The 20,584-nt window shown below is 33.2% G+C and overlaps 1 protein-coding gene across 2 annotated transcripts; it reads right to left on the minus strand.

Moving 5' to 3' along the window:
* Positions 1-629: 629 nt before the first annotated feature.
* Positions 630-20,523, minus strand: Cnot7 (CCR4-NOT transcription complex subunit 7). Of its 2 annotated transcripts, none has more exons than XM_077792556.1 (7): positions 20,328-20,523; positions 18,829-19,040; positions 16,803-16,996; positions 10,380-10,541; positions 7,484-7,628; positions 6,201-6,311; positions 630-1,044 (listed from the first exon to the last, which is right to left on the minus strand). In XM_077792556.1, exons 2-7 carry the CDS (start codon positions 18,943-18,945, stop codon positions 931-933), a joined length of 843 nt encoding a protein of 280 aa, XP_077648682.1. In that variant the 5' UTR covers positions 18,946-19,040; positions 20,328-20,523; the 3' UTR covers positions 630-930. The 2 variants fall into 2 exon arrangements, with proteins under 2 accessions (XP_077648682.1, XP_026245286.1); XM_026389501.2 differs by having other exon boundaries at positions 952-4,609.
* Positions 20,524-20,584: the final 61 nt, after the last annotated feature.

A 20,584-nucleotide genomic window follows, 5' to 3' on the forward strand; every position in this document is an offset into this window, starting at 1 on the left:
TTACTTCAGCTATTTGCTGTTGCTATTTAGCAAAGAAATGCATTTGTACAAGAGAAAAAGTGCTTGTTTGCTTTTATATTGTACCTTAAATATAAGCAATTCACTAATGCTATAGAAAACTATTTAATACAAGACAATGAAATTGTCTTAGAATGTACATGAAGTCCTCTATGATTATCATAATTTAAGCTAATTATTTAAAAAAAAATTAAAGCCTGAAATGATGGTTCTGTAGGACTTGAATGATAGCCCTCCATTTCTGTAGTCTTAACAGAAAAACATGATTATGTATAAAACAGTACTCACATAAATGATAGCCACATAGCCAAAGGAATATGTGGACTTTAATATAGAGCATCTACATTCAAGAGGAATGATTTAATCAGTTATTTTTCTTTTTTAAGAAAACACATTCATCCTAATGAAAGTGTTCAAGTGTAAATAATTTGATTCCACCTCAGGTTGTTTAACCAGAGGAGCCATTATATTTGTCATCACAGCTCCAACAGCAAACAAGACACCTATGGATCCTTGAGTTTTCTCTAATAGAGGTGGACAGATACAATTTGAAGCTGGCAAGGTAAAAGATAAAATGAAGGAAATTATTTAGGTACTGATAAAAGGAGAAAGAAAAAATTTCCATAGCATTTTAATTATAAAAATAATTGAGTACAATTTGAGAAAATTAAAATTAGTGGGTCAATTTGGGCTCAATTTAGTATCCCCTATAATCAAAGTCAATTGAAGATGTCCATCTGTTAGTGCTGATTTTTAATGAGATTTTTACTTATTTCATCTTTGAAGTCTCTTCACAAACGGATCAAGGTACTGCCCAAATACTGATGTCCACCAGAGCATATATTCACCACTTCTAAGGCATTTATAGGATTCCATTAGTCTTTCTTGGTCTTTGCCTTTTAGCACACAATTTCACTCCAGATTATTCATTTCCAACAGATTAAGAGGAAGCTCTTCAATTGCAGTTAAGTGATTTTGAAATGTTTTCTTTGCATTGCCATCAAGATCCAAAAAACACTGAAAGAACTGCAAGAAGATATATCTGATGACAATTTAAGAAATGGAGACAACAAAAGTGATATTCAAAGCTAGTCAGTACTGATGGTTAAGTTCACAAAAAATGCATGAAGTTCACTGCTGACACCAATGTAATAAAATGAATAGCTGTATGCTTTAAACACTCTATATTTTTTATCAATGTTTTAATAACTTGTCAACGAAACCATTTTCTGCTTGATGCATACCTTTCCCATTAGTTTTATCACATTCCATTTCAGGTGGTACTGACAACAATTTCTTTACTTACTTGAAAATATTCATAACCCATAACTGTTCTAAACAGACTACCAATAGAAACCATTTCTTCAGACACTGAATTCAATACTGATTTCTCAAATATTTAAGACTGGACAATACTGGTAACTTTTGACTCATTAGGAGCCAAAGAAAAATGTTCAAAATCATTTGATGTTGCTTCCAACGTCCTCACTGTTAATGCAACTATTCTCATCAATAGTAATAGTTTTACTTTTTCTGGACCTTTATTTGGGCTCCTACATTGAAACATGATGTAATTCATCACCAGTTTTGCTTGGCTAACAAACTAGCCACTTAAAAAGATAACTCTGGTTGCAGCCTCATTTTCAATTTTCCTCAACAATTATGCTGATTTTCCATTTAAAATTTTTAATTCTTCCCATGAGTTAGGAACATTGTGATGTTTACTCTGATAATGTCAAACATATTGTATTATTTTAGCCTACATTCTCATTGTATCAAAAACAATGCATTTCCTGTAATTTGACAAAATAATCCGTACTCTAGTTTGCTTAAAAGCAAACATTTATACTTTTTTTTGTTTTAACGTTAAGAGTGTGTACTGTGAACAGAAAAAAATTAAAATGTTGGTGGCAAGATATACATGGTACAACAAATGCTGTTGAGTTATACCTGCATGACTGATTCTATAGCTTGCTAAGTAGCAATGTGAGACAATGAACCCACCCATAGGTAGTTTCTGTAGCAGCTACTCAAGTCTCACATTGTATGGGGGAAAGGAATCAGACAGTGTGCAAATTATTAATCTGACTACATTCTAATGAAATTTTATGAACACTGACACTTGATTTCATGTAATTTCTAGATGTCAGGAAATGTTACTCCACACAACAATTTAAAAGTGAGAACTATTTGTGGGTTACAAAAACATGCAGCAGCCTTATTGGGCCTTTAGTTCAGCTTGTTGACCCTTGTTCTATAGATTTTTTTTAAATGTTTTTTTTTTTTTTTTTTTTAGTTGTCAACGGACCTTTATTAATTTACTTATTTATATGTGGTGCTGAGAATTGAACCCAGTGCCTCACACATGCTAGGCAAGCACTCTACTGAGCCATGACCCCAGCCCCTGTTCTATAGATTTAACAGAGCCCATATTAATGATTCAGGAACACTAAAAACATTATAAGCCAAAATTCTTTGTATCCAAAACCTACATTAGGTAAAGGTCATAATGTTCCTCTACAGAAATTATAAATGTTACTACTTTTAGGAACAGAAATCAAAACTGATACAAGTTATGAAATTTTAGCAATGATGTGGCTACTAAAAAGGCAATCTAGAATTCCTGTTTTTTAAAGGGGTAGACAAAGTGAAAAACAAACTTGCTTCAGCACGGTGGCTTTAAGAAGAAGCCACAGCAAGTTATACCAAATGTATTTAGTCTTTCAGAATAAATGTGTTTCTAGAAAGGAGAAACAGATCAGTTCTTAATTATCTAGTTAAGGTCCTCAAAAAGAGCAAGAATAGGTGAAATGCAGAAGGCTCAGAATGATTTTTGAATTTAAAAAGTTATAACCACTTACCATTCGTGAAATAACTCAGTCCTGTTCAGTTGCCCAAATAAACAAGTAGGTATTTCACACACATCCCCAATAAATATTTAAAAGCAAAATCACCAGTCATCTACATTTAGGAAAACATTTCTGAAGCCTTTATTTACAAAAGCTTTAAAAACAAATAATACCCTCTGTTTTGCAAATAATGTTTTGTTTAAAAAGGACCACCCAGTTACAGCATTGTAATATGAATAAAGAATGTACAAGGGAAACAAACTAATGTTTCTAACACTTGGAGATTTGCTAATATTACTGATTGAAGTGTAGGTAACACATAATAACTTGTAGTCCATCATTTTAGGGTAGAGTTAAAGATTACCAAAAAGTCTTCCTACACATGCTCTGGTCTGGTCACATATTCTGCATGGCTAAATATTTCACAGTCTCTTTTGTCAAATATATATAAAATAGATTGCAAAGATATACACAAAAAAATAAACAAGCATTACACTCCTCAGGTAATTTTATTAGCTATATATATGTGTTTTTGTGTGTATATATATTTTGTGTTTTGTTGTTTTGCACCAAATCTCTCCAGTATTTCTTTGTAGCAACTATGAAAGCACAATTTTTCTCTTTTAATTTGATACAAAATATACCTAAAGACTTGTTATCTTTGGACTTTAATGAAATTGATCTGTATAATCAACAAATCAAGAGCATCATAAGTATGGCTATAAAATAAAAAGGGTTAACAGTGATGGAATAAAAAGCAGATCAAGGGAAGTGTGCTATCATAAAATAAGTGTAGCCTCAATCTCTTGAATTCCAGTTTCCTGGCAGATACTAAACATCCAATCACAAGGTTGTTTTTTTTTTTTTTTTGCTGAAGGGTGTAAAGCTGGTTTGAAAATTCTTCACTCACAGAGCAGCCTACATATGCCAATGAGAAACTGACAGACACTAGATGTGCTTGGAAGATTAAACACTACATACAGAAACAGTAGTTATTAAGCTCCTCAGTAGTTCGTTGTTGTTAGTCTTGCTGAATCAACAATTTGCACAACACCTGTGCAATTATATTCTGTAGGTCAAAACAAAATACTGTAGAAAGTTGGCAGATGGTCATTTTTCTAGCTAAGAGCAAGAAAAACCACAATTTCTGATAAAACAGAGGATTGGAATCACTCTCTAAAGTGCACAATTGATGGTCCACAATCTCAAATAGCTAAAACTCCTGCAGAACGGAAGGGAGAGACATGAAACAGGGAAATAAATTACAGTCAGTGCTAGTTAATTTAGGAAAGGGCGGGGGGGGGAGGGGAGGAGGGGACAAGCTCAAGTAGGTAAAGTTTATCAAATTATTCAATATGATGTAGCTTTCCCCACTCTGTCACACACGCTTGCTAACAAATATTTTAAATTAAGGCCAAATTTAACCTGAATATACCTTCTATTTATTAAGATCTGAGATAGGAACGGTCATACTTAGTACTGAAAGGCAAAAAACAAAAGGGCTACAAAAGGGGGGAAAACGTATTGTCTATTGTTCAAAGGATTCAACCAGAGATAAAACCTATATACAAGCATGTGTGTAGGTCAAATAAAATAAAAAGGACTATTTCATGTCATGACTGCTTGTTGGCTTCCTCTTCATATGCATTCCCTGTGCCATTCTGTACATAGGATGAACCAGAACCAAGGCCATACAAATGACCACAATATTTGGCATCATCAATATGATCTTCAAAGAACATCTAAAAAGGAATTTTGAAGAAAAAAAAAAGATAATTTTAACCAAAAAGTACCACTTGCAATTTATATTTCAGTAATGTAAGTACTGACTGTTCATTAACTATATAACAACAGCTCTTTTCTATAGTGTTCCTTTGAAGCCACACACTGATGTTTAATAAGACTGATGTCCCCAGGAAGTACAGTGTTCAAAAGGAAACCAAAAAAAGAGATTATACAAAAAAAAGGTATAAATGCATGTCTTTCTCATTAACATTTAGATCTCTTTTATAAGAATTTTTGAGCATGGAAAAATGACAGACATTTTTATTCCACTAATGTAATAATACTCAACAGTTAAGTATGAATGAAAATAGCTAATGATGGTGGAGGAAAAAAAAATAAAGGTTGTGGTGGAGAAAAATAATGAAATTTTTAAATGGCCTTGAATCTGAGATAACTAAAAATAAACCCTAAACAAGTTATGGAAAGTAAAATATGAACATTCACACTAGGTTACAGTGCTTGAAAAGCCAAGAAAAATAAAGATAACAAATTCGTGTCAGAAATCCACCATTAATTAAACTTCTAAGGTATTTTTAAAATGCAAATCTGGAAAACAGTTTTAATTCTATAATGAAGTACTGGAAAAAGTAAAAAAAAAACAAAAAACAAAATATTTACTTGTCCTGACAATTTAAATCACTTCTAAATTAATACTACTTAACAAAACAGATTTAATGCATTCTATTATTATTAATACATTTCTCAGTCTCAGTCAACTCCTTAATATCTAGGAGAATATACTTGAAAGAATTCCATAGCAAATATTTTGCAAAAAGCAAAACTGTTTTATAGGTAACAAATCCATCCCCTTTTGTTTTTGCACAACCCAATCATGTTTACCTACAACAAAGTATAACTGTACCTATCAAATACATAACCTAAGAGTAGACTTAAGTTCATTAAATTTCATTCTTCTATATCTAATGATTTTATATTTAAGATTCTGATAACGTATGAAGAGTCTTCCCAATGTTTTCTGATTCGGCTACTACTTTCCTTTAGATTTACATAACCCCTTCAGAATCTTTAAAACTACTTTGTAAGATTCAATCCAGTAAAAAGCATGAGTCCTACTTTATAAAATCTTCAAAACAAGAATGGTACAAGCAAATGAAATTTTTACCATTAGATTCAGGTCTAAGAGAAGCCATACTAGGGGAATAAATTCCCTACCTTGTTTTAAGTAGCACTGATGAAGTCTAAGAAAGATCTGTGGAGTTCTTCTAGTAGTATGTTTGATCCTAGAGAAAAGTTACTAGCCTCTATTTTCTCACTTGAGAAATTATAAGTTGGATTTACATGATTTCTAAGGTAACTTACATTTTTAAGCTTTTATCCTAAAAAGAACTTATTCTTCCATTTCCTTCAGAACTATATTTCAAGCTGATTTATTTTTTAATACTTAATCACTTAAGTGTGGTGAATATTACTTATGTGGTACTTCTAACTACACTTAGTAGGCTTTTAGTGCCTAAAACTTTTGCCATCAAATCTTTAATGTTCTCAACCTAATAAGCAAGTGAGAAAAAGGCACTGATGTCTTCATACTTCTCTCATTTTGAAAAAGGCCATTCCTGTAAGCAATGAATCAGATCCTGCCTGATGTTGTGGTCCTATTCGTTCCAGCTCTAACTGTTCAGCAACTTCCTGTAATCCACCCTAGAAGAAATAAAAATTGCTTGTCATAGAGAGAAACAGAAACACTTGTATGCCTGAATTCACAAGTCACAAACATGGACAAAGACCAAAATATGAATAAACTTTAAAATGTATATTTAAATCTTAAGAACACCGAGGGAGAAAGTCCCCAACAGAATATAATACTAATTTATTTGCTGAACTGGGAGAAGCTGATAAATCTGAAAATGGGACTCTAATTAGGAAATTTTCTAAAGATATGAGGAAGCAGATCACAGTAGGCTAATAGTTATACATTCTTATTTTACTAATCCATCAATCATCACAAAACTCAATAGTTAGTGTACCATCATAGGTGAATTTGTTCTCAAACCAAAGGAGCAGCACCTTTCCTTAACAAACTCTTCTTTTGAAATAATTAAATGTTCAAAGTAAAAAAATAAATAAATAAAATAAAAATAAAAATAAAAATAAAGGGCTGAGGATATAACTCAGTTGGTAGAGTGCTTGCCTTGTCAAGGCCCTGGGTTTGTTCCCCAGCACCAAAAAAACAAAACAAAAAAATAAAAATAAAAAACTACACAAACTAAGCAGTTGTCAGAATGCAAGCTATAATCAAGATAGCATCTACACATTTACAACAGCATTTACTTCTAGCAAAATTCATATAGTTTTAGCTATATAATTTAATTCTAGGAACATTACTCTTTGGCTTTAGCTAGGGAGGGGAACCCCACAAAACTCTAAATCTAAATCAAGGTAAGCCGAGGGGAAAAACCATTTTTTTTTTTTAACCACACAGCTGAATCTATCTGTCCATTGCTAGCCAACTCAAAATTTTATCTTGTAGTTTACAAGTGTGTTGGGAGCTAAAATTCACACTACTTCTGTGCATAGGAAAACCCCACCAGTCTTCACATTTCTGTTTGATTTATGATTTTCAATCTGCAATCAATAACAGAACTCCCAACACTTAGCTTGACTATTGTGCCAAGATATACTAATGCTTAGAAAGGGGAGTGCCTATAAATTATTAATTATGCAAGAATCAAAAGACCAGATACTATATTTAACACAAACTTTAAATAACATGGATCAAAACATCACCCCAGCCTAGGATTTTATTTCAGTTACTTGATCTGAATAGTGTGCTGTTTTGCAGATAATGCCACCGGGCAATGGTAAAGCCTTACTTTAAGATTTTTGCAGCTTTTCATGAGGTACTTCACATCATAAATGACAGGAAAAAACAATCGAAGGATCTCAAAGAAGTCAAGTTCCTCTTCGGGCAAATTAGAATTGGTCAGAATTTTGATTAAATAGCCAAAGTCATAACCACTACAAAAGGGTCAAAAGAATGAAGAACAGAGATGTATAAATACCACAAAGATGGAAAAAGATGCTTTATTAATACAAAATTTAAACGAATTACACTATAGGCAAAAAAGCAATCAACTATTTTAAAAAAAAGAAAACAGAGAAAATATACATTATTTACAAATGTAATGGGAAAACCCTGCCAACTTACAATCAGTGCTAAAAACTTGTCCTTTGATTTCTCGGAGCCCTTGAAATACAAACCGAGAATACCAGCCCAAGTCAGCAGTCACTAATATTTCACTGATACTTAAAGAAAACTAAAGATGGGCTGGGAATGTGGCTCAAGTGGTAGCATGCTTGCCTGGCATGCGCGGGGCGCCGCTGGGTCCGATCCTCAGCACCACATAAAAATAAAATAAAGATGTTGTGTCCACAGAAAACTAAAAAATAAATATTAAAAAAAATTCACTTTCTAAAAAAAAAGAATACTAAAGATTATCAAACTGCTCATAAATATCTCAAAAGAAAATTATCTCAAAGAATAACGAATAACATTGTAAACAGGGAAACAAAGATGAATGGAAACTTGGTCCAAAATGTCAAAAACTACCAAGAATATTAAGAAGGCAAAAATAATAAAATCTTCCCAGTTTTTCATAATATGGTAGCATACTTCAAAAGTCCACAGTTAAGTTTCCAACAAAATATTTTCACTTCTCCTAAATGACTTCATTTGGAAGCATACTCTCTTCCCTCACAATTTTGGTCCTATCTCAATATGTTTTTCTGAGAGAAACTAATGAAACGGCCGCATATGAAAGAAATAAACATAGTAGGTTGAGTAGTACTATCCTAAATAATAAAACAAAAATTCACACTCTCAGGATCTCTTATCCTTCTCATTTCCCTCTCTACAGTTTTCTATCTACCCTCTACTCCCACATCAATTACATACTCCTTTCCAATAAAAGGTCGCTGAAAGCAAGCATTCCCTGAAGAGCCCAGTTCCCAGAAATTTCTTAAAGAACATGTTTTCTTGTACTATGCTTTCAAATACATGAATCATTCTATCACATGTAAAAAATACTGTTTTCTCCTTGCACACAGTTGAAACTCAACAAATATTTGATGAAAGATGCAATTAATCTATCTTTTGGAAGGGAAACAAAACTTCTATTTACCACTCAGAATTTTAATAATAATTTTAAAAGAGGGAGGGAAGTGTTACTGTTGAACACCATTAATGACTATCAAAGTATAAGCACGAGGAATTAGAAACTTAAAATTTATGATAGTTGGCAAGGAAATAACCTTGCTGGCTATCTAAAAATGTAAGACAATATGGCTTTTGCTTACTACTAGTAAAAGTAAGGCTGTATTAGAATTTATAAATTTCTTAAATTTGTCTTTACCAGAAATATATTTGAATATGAAGGAAATATTTAATATTAATGGAATAAAAATCTTATCATACCTTGGTAAATATTTAAATATACAATAATCTAATCTAGATTCTGAACTCCAAGAAGACATGAACCCTGTCTGGTCTTATATTTTCTGAATAAGAGTATATCACCTGTTGGTAAAAAAAAAAAAAAAAAAAAAAAGGAAATATGCTTTCTACTTATTTTGTACTCTCATATAGGAACATACAAATAACTTAAAAAAGCCTTCTTACATTAACAGAGAATTAAGTCTTGTTTCCTTATGTACAAGTTCAAATGGAGGCAGAGAGAAAATTTGATAGGTGAGAATTAGTATGTTCAGTACCTCCAACTAAAAAATATCACATCGAAGCCTTCAGGAGGAAGTCTTTCATTACATAAGTCAGTGTGAAAATTCTATAGCATGCAGGACTCTTTCAAAATAGATGTGTGAGGAAAACAAGTATAAAAGCATAACAGCCATGTAATACAATGCTTTTTAAAAACATACCCAAAAGCCAAATAAAATAATTTCTAAGATTTTAGTCCCTGGACTGCCAATTCAGTTAAAAAACATTTTTTCATATCTTAAAGTCTATTTTCACAAAAATGGAACGAATTTCCTTTATAGAAATTCTTTTAAATCATCTAGTTTAAAAAATAAAATAAAGGTAATAAATAAATACATAAATAAATGTTATTATTGGCCATTAAAACAGATCTGCAAGTATTTCTTCCCTATCGTCCTATTTTTTAAAAAGTAAAATTCACCCATAGCATTCTCTTTGCTGTTTTATTTTTTTTTATACATACACATACTTCAAAAAAATTGTTATTAATGAATGGTTTCATTTCTATAAGCATAAAAAACTAAGGCTTAGGATTTGGGTGTAGCTCAATGTTAGAGGGGGTGTAATTCAATGTCAGAGCACTTACCTAGTATGTGCCAGGTCCTGGGTTTGATCCCCAGTCGAGCAAAATAAAAAAAATAATTAAAAAAAAAAAAAAAAAAACAAACCACTAAGGCTTACAAATGTTAAAAAACCCTTGTGACAATGATACTCAACGGCACTGCTAGATTCCAGTCAAAATCTATTTTTCTAGCTGTGCTCTTTCCACTTAAGCAATACTACCCCCTACAGGCTAAAATGGATCTCACTCATAATAATGTTAACTTTAAGGTACAGCAATATTAATTAGCCTCATAAGAGGTACATAGGAACCAGTTATATGGAAATCAATTCTTTCTAGAACTAAGCATGATAGTGTTTATATAATGACCCAAGCAAGCACAAGGCAGGTATAAAGTGGAATCACAAATCCATTTTCAATGCAATCTTTTTACCTGTGAAATGATAACCATTTAACTCCTTCACAAAGGACTACTCCTGAAGTCATAAGAAGTTCTGCAAAGTACTGGGTCTCAATTCCTTCCTCCTCGTGTTTTTTAAACTGGATACCAGATGTTGTTAGTAGCTCTATAGAATCCTGGGCATACATGTCCTCCCTGGCAGAAGAAAGAGAAAGACAACATTCAAAATGCCATCACTTCAAACAGTTTATCTTCTGCTTCCATTTACAACTATAGTGCCAAAAACAAGACAGAGGACTAATTGTTCCAATGCTTTACATCAATGCAAGAAAAATACAGTCTAAATATAAGGATCATTACTTCAGAAAAGTGTTCAAACAATAATCACAAAAGTCCAACGATGAGATTTTAACATTCACTATCAACTCAATTCCATTAGCCTTCTATATATTACATAAGTTTAGTATTGTTAAAAATAATTTTCTACTCACAGAGGCTACCATTACAAAGTCCTAGACATGTTCTTTCCAGGACATGGTAACATCCATTTTAGTTTAACATCCATTTTAATGCTGCCAGAGAGTGCTGCAGCCACAGCTGTGACGCTATGCCCCTCTCTCATCAGGAATGAAATATCAAGCAGGAGACACATCTCATGCAGCTAAGTTGAACAAATCTTAAAAAGGAGATGCATCCTTTCACAAATGATGATAAGCCTTTTAAATGGTTCCAAAAAGTAGTGAACTATTTAAAATTAAGGAATGCTATAACAGCAATAATTTTCTTCTTCCAACAATCCTAATTCTGGAAGACTGCCTCCAAAATCAAGTCAGAAAATCTAAACTAGTCTTTCAAGATTTCACTTACGCTAGAGACAAAGCCATCTCTAAGTTTCCAAGTATAAATACATAAGTATCCAAAATGTTAAAACCTTATTAAAATGCAGAGGTATATTTTTGAGAATAAGAAGCTATTTACTTTTTTAAATTTAAGAATACTAACAAAGAAACTTTCTATTAAAAACTTTAATGAAATTAATTAAACCAAGACATATTTCACTTGGGCCACAAAGTATTTTCATGATTTATTCTCTGGAAATTTTTGCTTCTAAATGTCTAAAACTAATGAAGCCCAAAACTAAAACATTTAAAAATAGAAAGCCACAATAATCATTTTAAGTTAAAATTTCCCTTATAAAAAATTTTTTTAAAGATTAAAAAGAGACATCTGAATAAATGCAGTACCACCTCTCCTGGGTTAAACAACAGATACTGGTTTTGCTATACTCAAAATATGTACCTTATATATTTTGATGAGAAGATCCCTCATTAGGTCCCACAGCTCACATGAAATATGCTTTAGCAACTATAACCAAAGAAATAGATTCTTCTCCAGGCTCTCATTACTCTGGGTTATGAGCTCAATTCACTTTTAATTTAATTTTTTCCCTCTCTGTCCCAATCACAAGTTTCAAGAAGGGAATTTCTGGTTTTCAATATTATATCACCAGACTGGATAATACATGAAGTAGGACAGTGTATACTGCACTATTTAAACCAGTATTTCTCAAACTTGCCAAAGGACAACAATCATCCAGAGAACTTACCAAAATATGGATTTCCAGGTCTCACTGATGTCCCAGACCTAATGAATCACAATTCCCAGGTAAGAGACCTAGATGAGTACCTTGGGTACTTCATAATCAAATAAGTTTGGTAAACAAAGAATTGTGTATAATTATTTTTCTGCATAGTTCATACAGCTTAATTCAGATAAGTCCATGTAGTCTCATCTAAGTTTCATGGACTGAACATTTTATAATTTGGTACCAATTTCATGCTTTATAATACCCAACTCATGATAAGGAAAAAGTGGGAAACCCTAGGCAGATAAGTTAAATCTTGGGGCAGGATGAAGAAAATAGTTCTGAGTCAATTCTTCAAATCAGTAGGCTGTCACTTTCCAATGGCATCCAGTTCAAGTTTTTAAACCTTCCTATACTGTCTCTCCCACCTCAAAAATCCAAGCAATGGAGAGGAAAAAATGTTAATATACACTACCCTCAAAAGAGTAAAGTAGCATTCAGTCAAGATATGAGAACTGCTGCAGGTGCTGGTATTGGCTGTCCATAAGGTCAATTTGTTTACAATAATTATAAAATACAACATGATCTCTCCTAACTAAAGATAAACGAACTACTGAAGGGTAAGATAGCAAAACATCTGTTACATTAACTGAACATGAATGATAACCATGTATAAGTCTGTTAAGAAGGGTTTCCCAAAAAGAAGAGATGCATGGTTATCTGCAGGTAATATCCTAAATACAGGAACTACTTCAAATAATTAAACTAAAGTCAGTAAATTTCTTGAAATTATCACTTTCTACAAATAAAAACAGCCTACTCCAAAATTTCATATTTTTAAATACATGGGCACCCTCCAACTTCAAACCACTCGTGATTCAACAGGCACCAAAGGGTTTACAAAGTACTTTTCAAAAAGTTACTCTCATATACTTTTCAACTAAAATTAGTTTTTAAAAGTATAAACTCCAATGTACTCAAATTTCTGCTAAAAAATCATGAAGTTAAAAACACAAACTGGAATACAGATAGTCACAAATACAAAGGTGGTTAATAATAATATTTCATAAACTCAAACTGATATCACAAAGATGCCAAAAAATCTTCAAAGGCTATGGAACATTAGAAAACAAATGACTTGTAAGTTACCAAAAACAAACAAACAAATAAATAACACTAGTTATCAGAACCAAATGAAATTTATAAGTCAAAATATGCTAATATTGCTATCTGAATGGGTGAGACAGGACAGAATTTTCTATCTTTGGATATAGATATCTATTCCAAATAAAATAACCAAAATGTTGGACAAAGATGTACGGATGCTCCTTGATTATTTTGGGTTATATCCCAATAAAATCATTGTACACTGAAAATATGATAAGCTGAAAATCTACCTAAAACAACTAACTTACTGAACATCACAATTAGTAGCACAATATACTATAGAATATTGATTGTTTACACTTGTTATCATGTTAACTGACTGGGAGCTGCCTCTTGCTGTTGCTACCCAGCATTGCCAGAAGGTTTTGCACTGCATATTGCTAGCCAGGAAAAAAGGTCAAAAATTCAAAACTCAAAGTCTGGTGTCTACTGAATGTATACTGCTTTTGTACCAACGTAAAATTAAAAAGTTGTAAGCTGAACGACTTTAAAGCAGAGGCCATCTGTTTATTGAGAGGCCCAAGAGCAAAGCAACAATAAAAATTTCAACATACAAACTAAATGTCCAACCATAGCAAATGGTTAGTTATATTATGGTATAACCATAAAGAGGTCAATGCAAATGATTACAAAAAGTTGTTAGTAACTTATTAATAATAATATATAAATGATAAATTCTTAATGTAAAAAAAGGTATTTTAATCACAGAATGACTAAAGAGGAAATGCTAGAAAACTGTGATAGTAGTCATCTCTAACTTTTCTGTATTTTCTACCAGAAGCATGCTATTTTTTACATAGAAAAAACAAGGCAAATATTGTCAGTAAATATGTATTGTATGTTAAAAATTCAGGTTTTATTTCCTTTGTTTCATGTCCAAAATCCATAGACTTTGATGTTAATTTCAGTCTGTGAGGATGTTGATGAATCCAAACTCGTCAATGGAACATTGTTTAACTGCACAATAATCCTTAATACCCAAATTGACAAGAGGTAAAAGCAGAATACTAGGATAATATTAACATCTTTTAGCTTATATAGCACATAGGTGACCATAACCTCAGTTTACTTCAGAACACTGAATCCAACTCTAATTTAGAATATACCACTTAATTTGCTCTTCAAACATGTATGTCCTATTTATTATTATTAAATCAACAAGCACCCTGGAAAGAAACCAAACTTTTCCTAGCTTTAAAAAAAATATAAAATTGTTTGCTTCTGAGCCCACAATAAGTACTGTAGTTATCATGATATAATTATCAAGAAAAGTGAAAAAAGAAAGTTAATTCTATTTACAAAACTCATATGCTCATAAATCTGTTTCATTTTACCAGGGTGCTTTAACCAGGATGCTATGATTTAAACATCATAAATCACACCTTCAAGATTCAGAAAATATTAAATGTCACATATAACTAAGACTGGAAATTAATGTCACTTAGATCTCAGATCTTTTAGTTGCATGTTTTTTTTAAATAACTATTCACAGCCTAATGAAACACCATTGTAACTATACATAGCTTTCCATGTCTCACAAGTCTTTATATCTACAGTAGATAAATATTGATCTGCAGTTATTTTCTTGATGCTCAAGGTAAAATTTGGAAAAATATTGGTATAATTTTTTTTTTTTTATGTTGGTACTGGGGATTTAACACAGGGGCACTTTGCCATATCCCCAGTCCTTTTTATGCTTTATTAGGAGACAGGGTTTTGCTAAGTTGCTGAGGCTGGCTTTGAACTCCTGATTCTCCTGAACTTGTGAGATGCTGGGATTACAGGAATGCACTATCATACCTGGCAACCACTATTTAAATACTGAATTCTTAGGGGCAACTGACTTGGAAATTCTATGTTCATAAAAATAGAAGAGCAATAGAAAACATTAAGTTATAATTACCATGACCAATTTTCTTCAATACTATACCCCTAGAGACTAGCACTGTAGTTGACACATTCATTATAGACACTTGATTTAAAAAGTCCATTTTCATCTTGTTAAACATGTCCAAGATGCTGTTCACAGTGCTTTCTTCACATATTACACAGTACTGGCTTTATCATTCAAATGACCTTTTCTACTTGAATGTTTTTCACTATATCCTGCTCCTTAACTGTGTCTTAGGACACTAACATTTCTGTAAGTGGTAGCAAAATTTGGTGTTAAAACTATAGTGTCAGGGAAACAAAAAAAAGTTGCACAGAGACTCTATTAAGAAAGCCATTGTTACTAAAGCAAAGATGTTACTAGAAGAGGAAACAATTTTACCAAAACTGAGACACTAAGGGGTCACTCTTTTACTCATGAACTCAAATCATAACAGTACCTTATTTAAAATGTTTTTGTGACAATGCTCTAATGATCATTTGGGGGAAAAAAGTAACACAGAACGATTAAAATGATAAGGGACTAATTAAATGATCATCTTTTAAGAAAAGGATAGAAGGTAATTTTTACTGTGTGTGATCTGTAGTATTTATAAAAGGTTATCAGTTATAGAAAGGTTGAATACTTTTAACCTTTTAAAGGTTCTGGAGAGTATATTGTAATTATACTATATAATATTTATAATAATACTAGTACTTATAAAGTAAAATGAAGAGTCACAATAAACACAATGCACTGAGAAGCCACACTATTATACTACTGTCACTACTACACTCTAAAATCATTAGCCTGCTTTTCATTAGCTTATGTTAAACAAAACATTATGCAATCAAGAACAGGAATAATTTTTATATTGCACTCCCATTAACTACCCAGTAACTTCTTTTTTCCAATCAGATGTTAGATCATATCATATAAATACAGGTTATTAAACAAAAGGACACTGTAATACTATAATACATTTAGAATGCATTAATACATTTTATTTCCTCAACAGTTTATAAACAACCTGTCATTGCCCCCAAAACATTATAAACTTCTCTCAGCTATCAAGACTACTTCTATCAATAATATAGAAATATTGTAACTAAAGAAACTGAGTGTAGACCCAGGGATTGAGTTAGAATTTAGATTCTGATATACTAGCATCACCAAGTTTAATGATACTGCTCTACTTTACGAAAATTAAGAGATTCTATGAGATGACAAGGGAAAATAATCATTCCATAACACTGATTTGAAAAGAAAATGCACCCAACTTTCCAAGAAATATCTTACTGCATGTGACATGTCTACTTACAAACTAGAGTACTATGACTGCAATAAAAATCTCTTCACAAAAATGCATATTATAGAAATCTATATTTCACATGGCACACAAAAAGTTTGAAAGTACAATCAATGTCCTAAGATTATTTTTTCTATCAAAAAGTATCTTTAATACCCAATGATTTGGAGCTGAGAAAATAGCTAGATCACTTGTTAGCATGCACGAGACCCTGAGCCTGAAATTAACAACCACCACCACCGCAGCAACAACAAAAAACCCAGTTTCCCAAATTAAAAAAAAAAAAAACAACCTAGTAGTCATATTTTTTAAATATATCTTTAAAATTGAAATATCTGAATTTTAACATCTTTAATATCTGAATTTTTTTGGTCTCATATTAAGAACAAAACCTACATTTTTGAAATGCAATGTATTTCCAGGATAACTGTACCAAAATTCACTCAGAACTTTACTATACCTGAGGAAATCAATTTCTAAAATTAAACAAAAAAGGCTTGAGTTATATATGTAGTTCCCACTTACGTCAAATTAAATTTAAAATTAAACTGCCAAGTTGAAGTTCCTGGAGGGTATTCTCCTTGTTCATTCATAAATGTCAGTCCTAGCTGAATTATCTTTAACAAGTCTACATTACATCGCAATAGCTGGTACTGATAGTCAGCATTACTCCTGAATTCTCCAATGGGTCTCGCAACCACACCTGGAAACTCGGTGTCCTGTAAAACAGTTTTAGGGTTCATTATTTACTAAACGTTAACAACCAAAATCCATAAATTCCTAGAATAATTTTTGATGCAAGTCAAAGAATCCTATTACTGATGATACTCTACATGTTTATATTAAATACTTTTAACTAGGAAGAGCACTAATTTTTAGAACCATGAAATGAAACTACACACTTAACGATTTGTTTTTACTTAAAATATGATACTTACTATTCTATGCCAAAGAGAAGGAAAAACATTAATTCATGTTTCCTAAAGAGTATATTAAGCTATGCTCACAGTATTAAAATATTAAAATAAAAGCAAGCTGCATGAAGAATTGGTTAAGGAATAGAAAATTCACCATTTTCCAATTGTTTCTATGAGACAAGGTTTATGTCAACACCAAAATCACTAGAAGCACCATTAGCCTCCTAATTTCTTTGGCTAAACGAACATTCTATCAATCACAGAAAGCATCTGTCAAGAACTGTATGCCACGGACTCCTTTTTGTAGGATATTACATTTATTTATTTATTTATTTGGCTACCAGGATTGAACCTGGGGTGCTTTAACCACTAAACCACATCCTCATCCCTTTTTATTTTTAATTTTGAGACAAGGTCTTGCTAAGTTGCTTATTGCTTCACTAAGTTACTAAGGCTGGCTTTGAACCTGATTTTTCTGCTTCCCAAGCCCCTGTGATTATAGGTGTGTGCCACCACACCTGGTGGATGTCATTATTTCTGTAATGTTGTTACCCCTTATCATTTAAAAAATCACTATGAATTTCCACTGGATAAGAAATATCCCCCCAACAAAAGAAAAATAATTTCAACTCTAATTATGGGCAAATAAACCTTTATTAAGTAGAATGTTGCCTATGTACACATATTTGTATTTTCACCAATCATCTTGTCCCTACCCAAACAAGATGATTTATTTTTGTTTATATTTAAAATACTGAGAAAATAACATATCCATTAGTATCCAAATTCAAACTAAGACTAACAAACAACAAAAACTAAATACCAACCCAGTATGCAAAAATAAATTAAAACTTCTTTAAATTCAGTTCAATTCAACAACCAATTATTGGATACTATGCTAGGTGTTGAAAGCATAAGGAAGACACTACTCCCTTGCTTTATGGAACTAATAATCTAGGGGGTCTAGAAAACAGTAGAGTAGCTACAATAGATACACAAAAATACAATAGCAAAGCAGAAAACAATTAACTATATAAACAATCTAGGCAGACTGAATAGCATGTGTGAGAGCAGAGCTGCTTAATAATATAGTGTGTTCATGGAGTTCCAGTGATTATAATTTAAAAATTGCAGAAAAACAATGTTTCATTCAATGGGAGACTCCATTTGTTTGAAAGAAATATCCTGGAACCCCCTGGCTTCCAAGAGTTCATCTGGTACTATAAGTTAGGCCTTATCATGATTGTTCCTCCTCTGCAGCTTTACCTTTATTTTAGTCTTCCCTCATTCTGGTCAGACTTATGACAATACCCAAATAGGGAAATAATGCATCTTCTCGACAGCAACCAATCCAGAAAAAAGCCCTATTTCCTTACACCTTAACTAAATATCCCTGACACAAGACCAAATTTAATAGCGACCTTCTAACATTAGTACTCAAATACCCCATGATAATAAACCCAACTTGTCAAATTACAGTTATGCTTCTGATGGTTTTGTGATGGAGATGGCACCAGTAATTTCTTTTTTTTCATGGTTAATCTTTAAAAATCAACCAAAAGGGTTGAATTCAAACTTAAAATCCCTCCTATCCCTTTATTACAATCATTTTAAAGATCTGTTCAAGGGCATACCATAGCAACGTAATTATATTTTCGGATAACTTGACGAATTTTCTTCATTTCTTCATCCAGGTTACAAGCCCAAACTTCACAAATTCTTTGGCTATGATCTACAGTTGCTGCTGGCATAGTGAGGGCAGAAGGGAGTCTAGATGCCAAGCATCAAAATGTTATATTTGATTGAAGATCTGTTTCATAAAATACTTTGTCCTTTATTTATGTACCTGTCAAAATAAAAAAAAATAAAATAAAAAACTAGCTATATCATAAATGTGAATTCCAGATGTATCATAAATCTAAATCATAGAATTGAGCTGGTAGAAACCTAAGTAGTTATTTACCCAGGGTCCTTAAATCATACACATAAATTATATTTTTAAACTTTCTGTTAAAAAGAGTTCAATTCATCCTCTGCATAAAACTTTATGAAGCCATCCATTTCCAAATAAAAATGAGATCAGATGCTACCATGATAAAGGTACCATTTACTTTTGTTTGTCATTAATTAACAAAACATTTTAAATCTTAATTACAAAATCTGCTTCATTGGCATTTATTCAATCCAGATTGAAGGGGACAAAACTAATTTTTAAAAAATACGTTGTGAGAAAAAAGTAACAGTCATAGAAATCATTTGAATATCTGAAACTGTAGGAAGGTGAAAAAAAAAGGGCAACAGAATGTCTGCATTTTAAATTTACTTCTAATTTCCTAAAATTCCAAGCACTTTCCGTTGCTAAAGATAGCTCTCATGTTGCTGGTTTCTGATATACAATGGTAATTTGGACCAACATATTCTTAGAGAAATCCCAAATGCTCCTTCATTTTTCACAGAAATTCGGGGGGAAAAAAAACTGAGGTCAAAGAGGGGAATCTTGTGTCGTCCTACTCGGAAATAATAAATGTAACGTCTGCTCTAAGAACAGAAATCACAAATGATCCAAGACAGCCCTTCTTTAAAACTCCCATCCTGATACACAAACACTTTGATATGATACTGTTAACACTGCTCTCTTCCACTTTTCTCTCTATGCTGCTCCAAATGCCAGGAAGAGTCACCAAAGGCCTTCTCACTACTGTAGGTACCATCTCCACAGGCTTCCAGAGAAACAGGACAGCACAGAGGCATTCATGTCACAGATAACTCTTTTCCCTGGCACAGAGCCAACGCGAAGATTCTGATATTTACTGGAGCCAGATTGACTCCCAAGTAATGCTGCGTGAAGAAACACCAGGAGCTGAGGATCTAGGCCACCGCCCTCAACTCTAAATTTCCGTCCCCCATCGAAGCCCCAGGTACAAAGCCGTTACGTCATCACTCCGCGCCACCCTCTAGAAAATACCCCCTGCCCCAGTTACCCTCCCCCATCATCCGCCACCAAGCTCTTTCCTCCACCGGCTGACTCCAGCAGGCGCCATCGCGCACCCTCTCAGGTTCATGGTTCCCGCCCCCTTTCTACTTCCCCAGCCCGCCCTTCCCCCCGCAGGTCTGCAGCAGTCGCTAAATCTACTTGTGTCTCTGAGCTGGCGCTCCTCCTCCTCCTCCTCGCCATAGAGGCAGCACCCGGCGGCGGCGGCGGTGGCGGTATCGGCGGCGGCGGCGGCGGCGGGTGCCCCATAGACACCTCTCGCCCAGCAACTGGGAAAGGGGAGCCGGAGCTGCGCCGCACCGTGCTGCGCCGTAGCTTCTCTCACGTCCTGGCGGGGGCGCTGGATGATGACGCGACACGCAGAGGGGGCGCGGCGCACGGGCGGAGGCGGGGCACGC

Source organism: Urocitellus parryii, chromosome 14 (assembly GCF_045843805.1).
Source record: "Urocitellus parryii isolate mUroPar1 chromosome 14, mUroPar1.hap1, whole genome shotgun sequence".
In the NCBI taxonomy this organism is placed as follows: domain Eukaryota; kingdom Metazoa; phylum Chordata; class Mammalia; order Rodentia; family Sciuridae; genus Urocitellus; species Urocitellus parryii.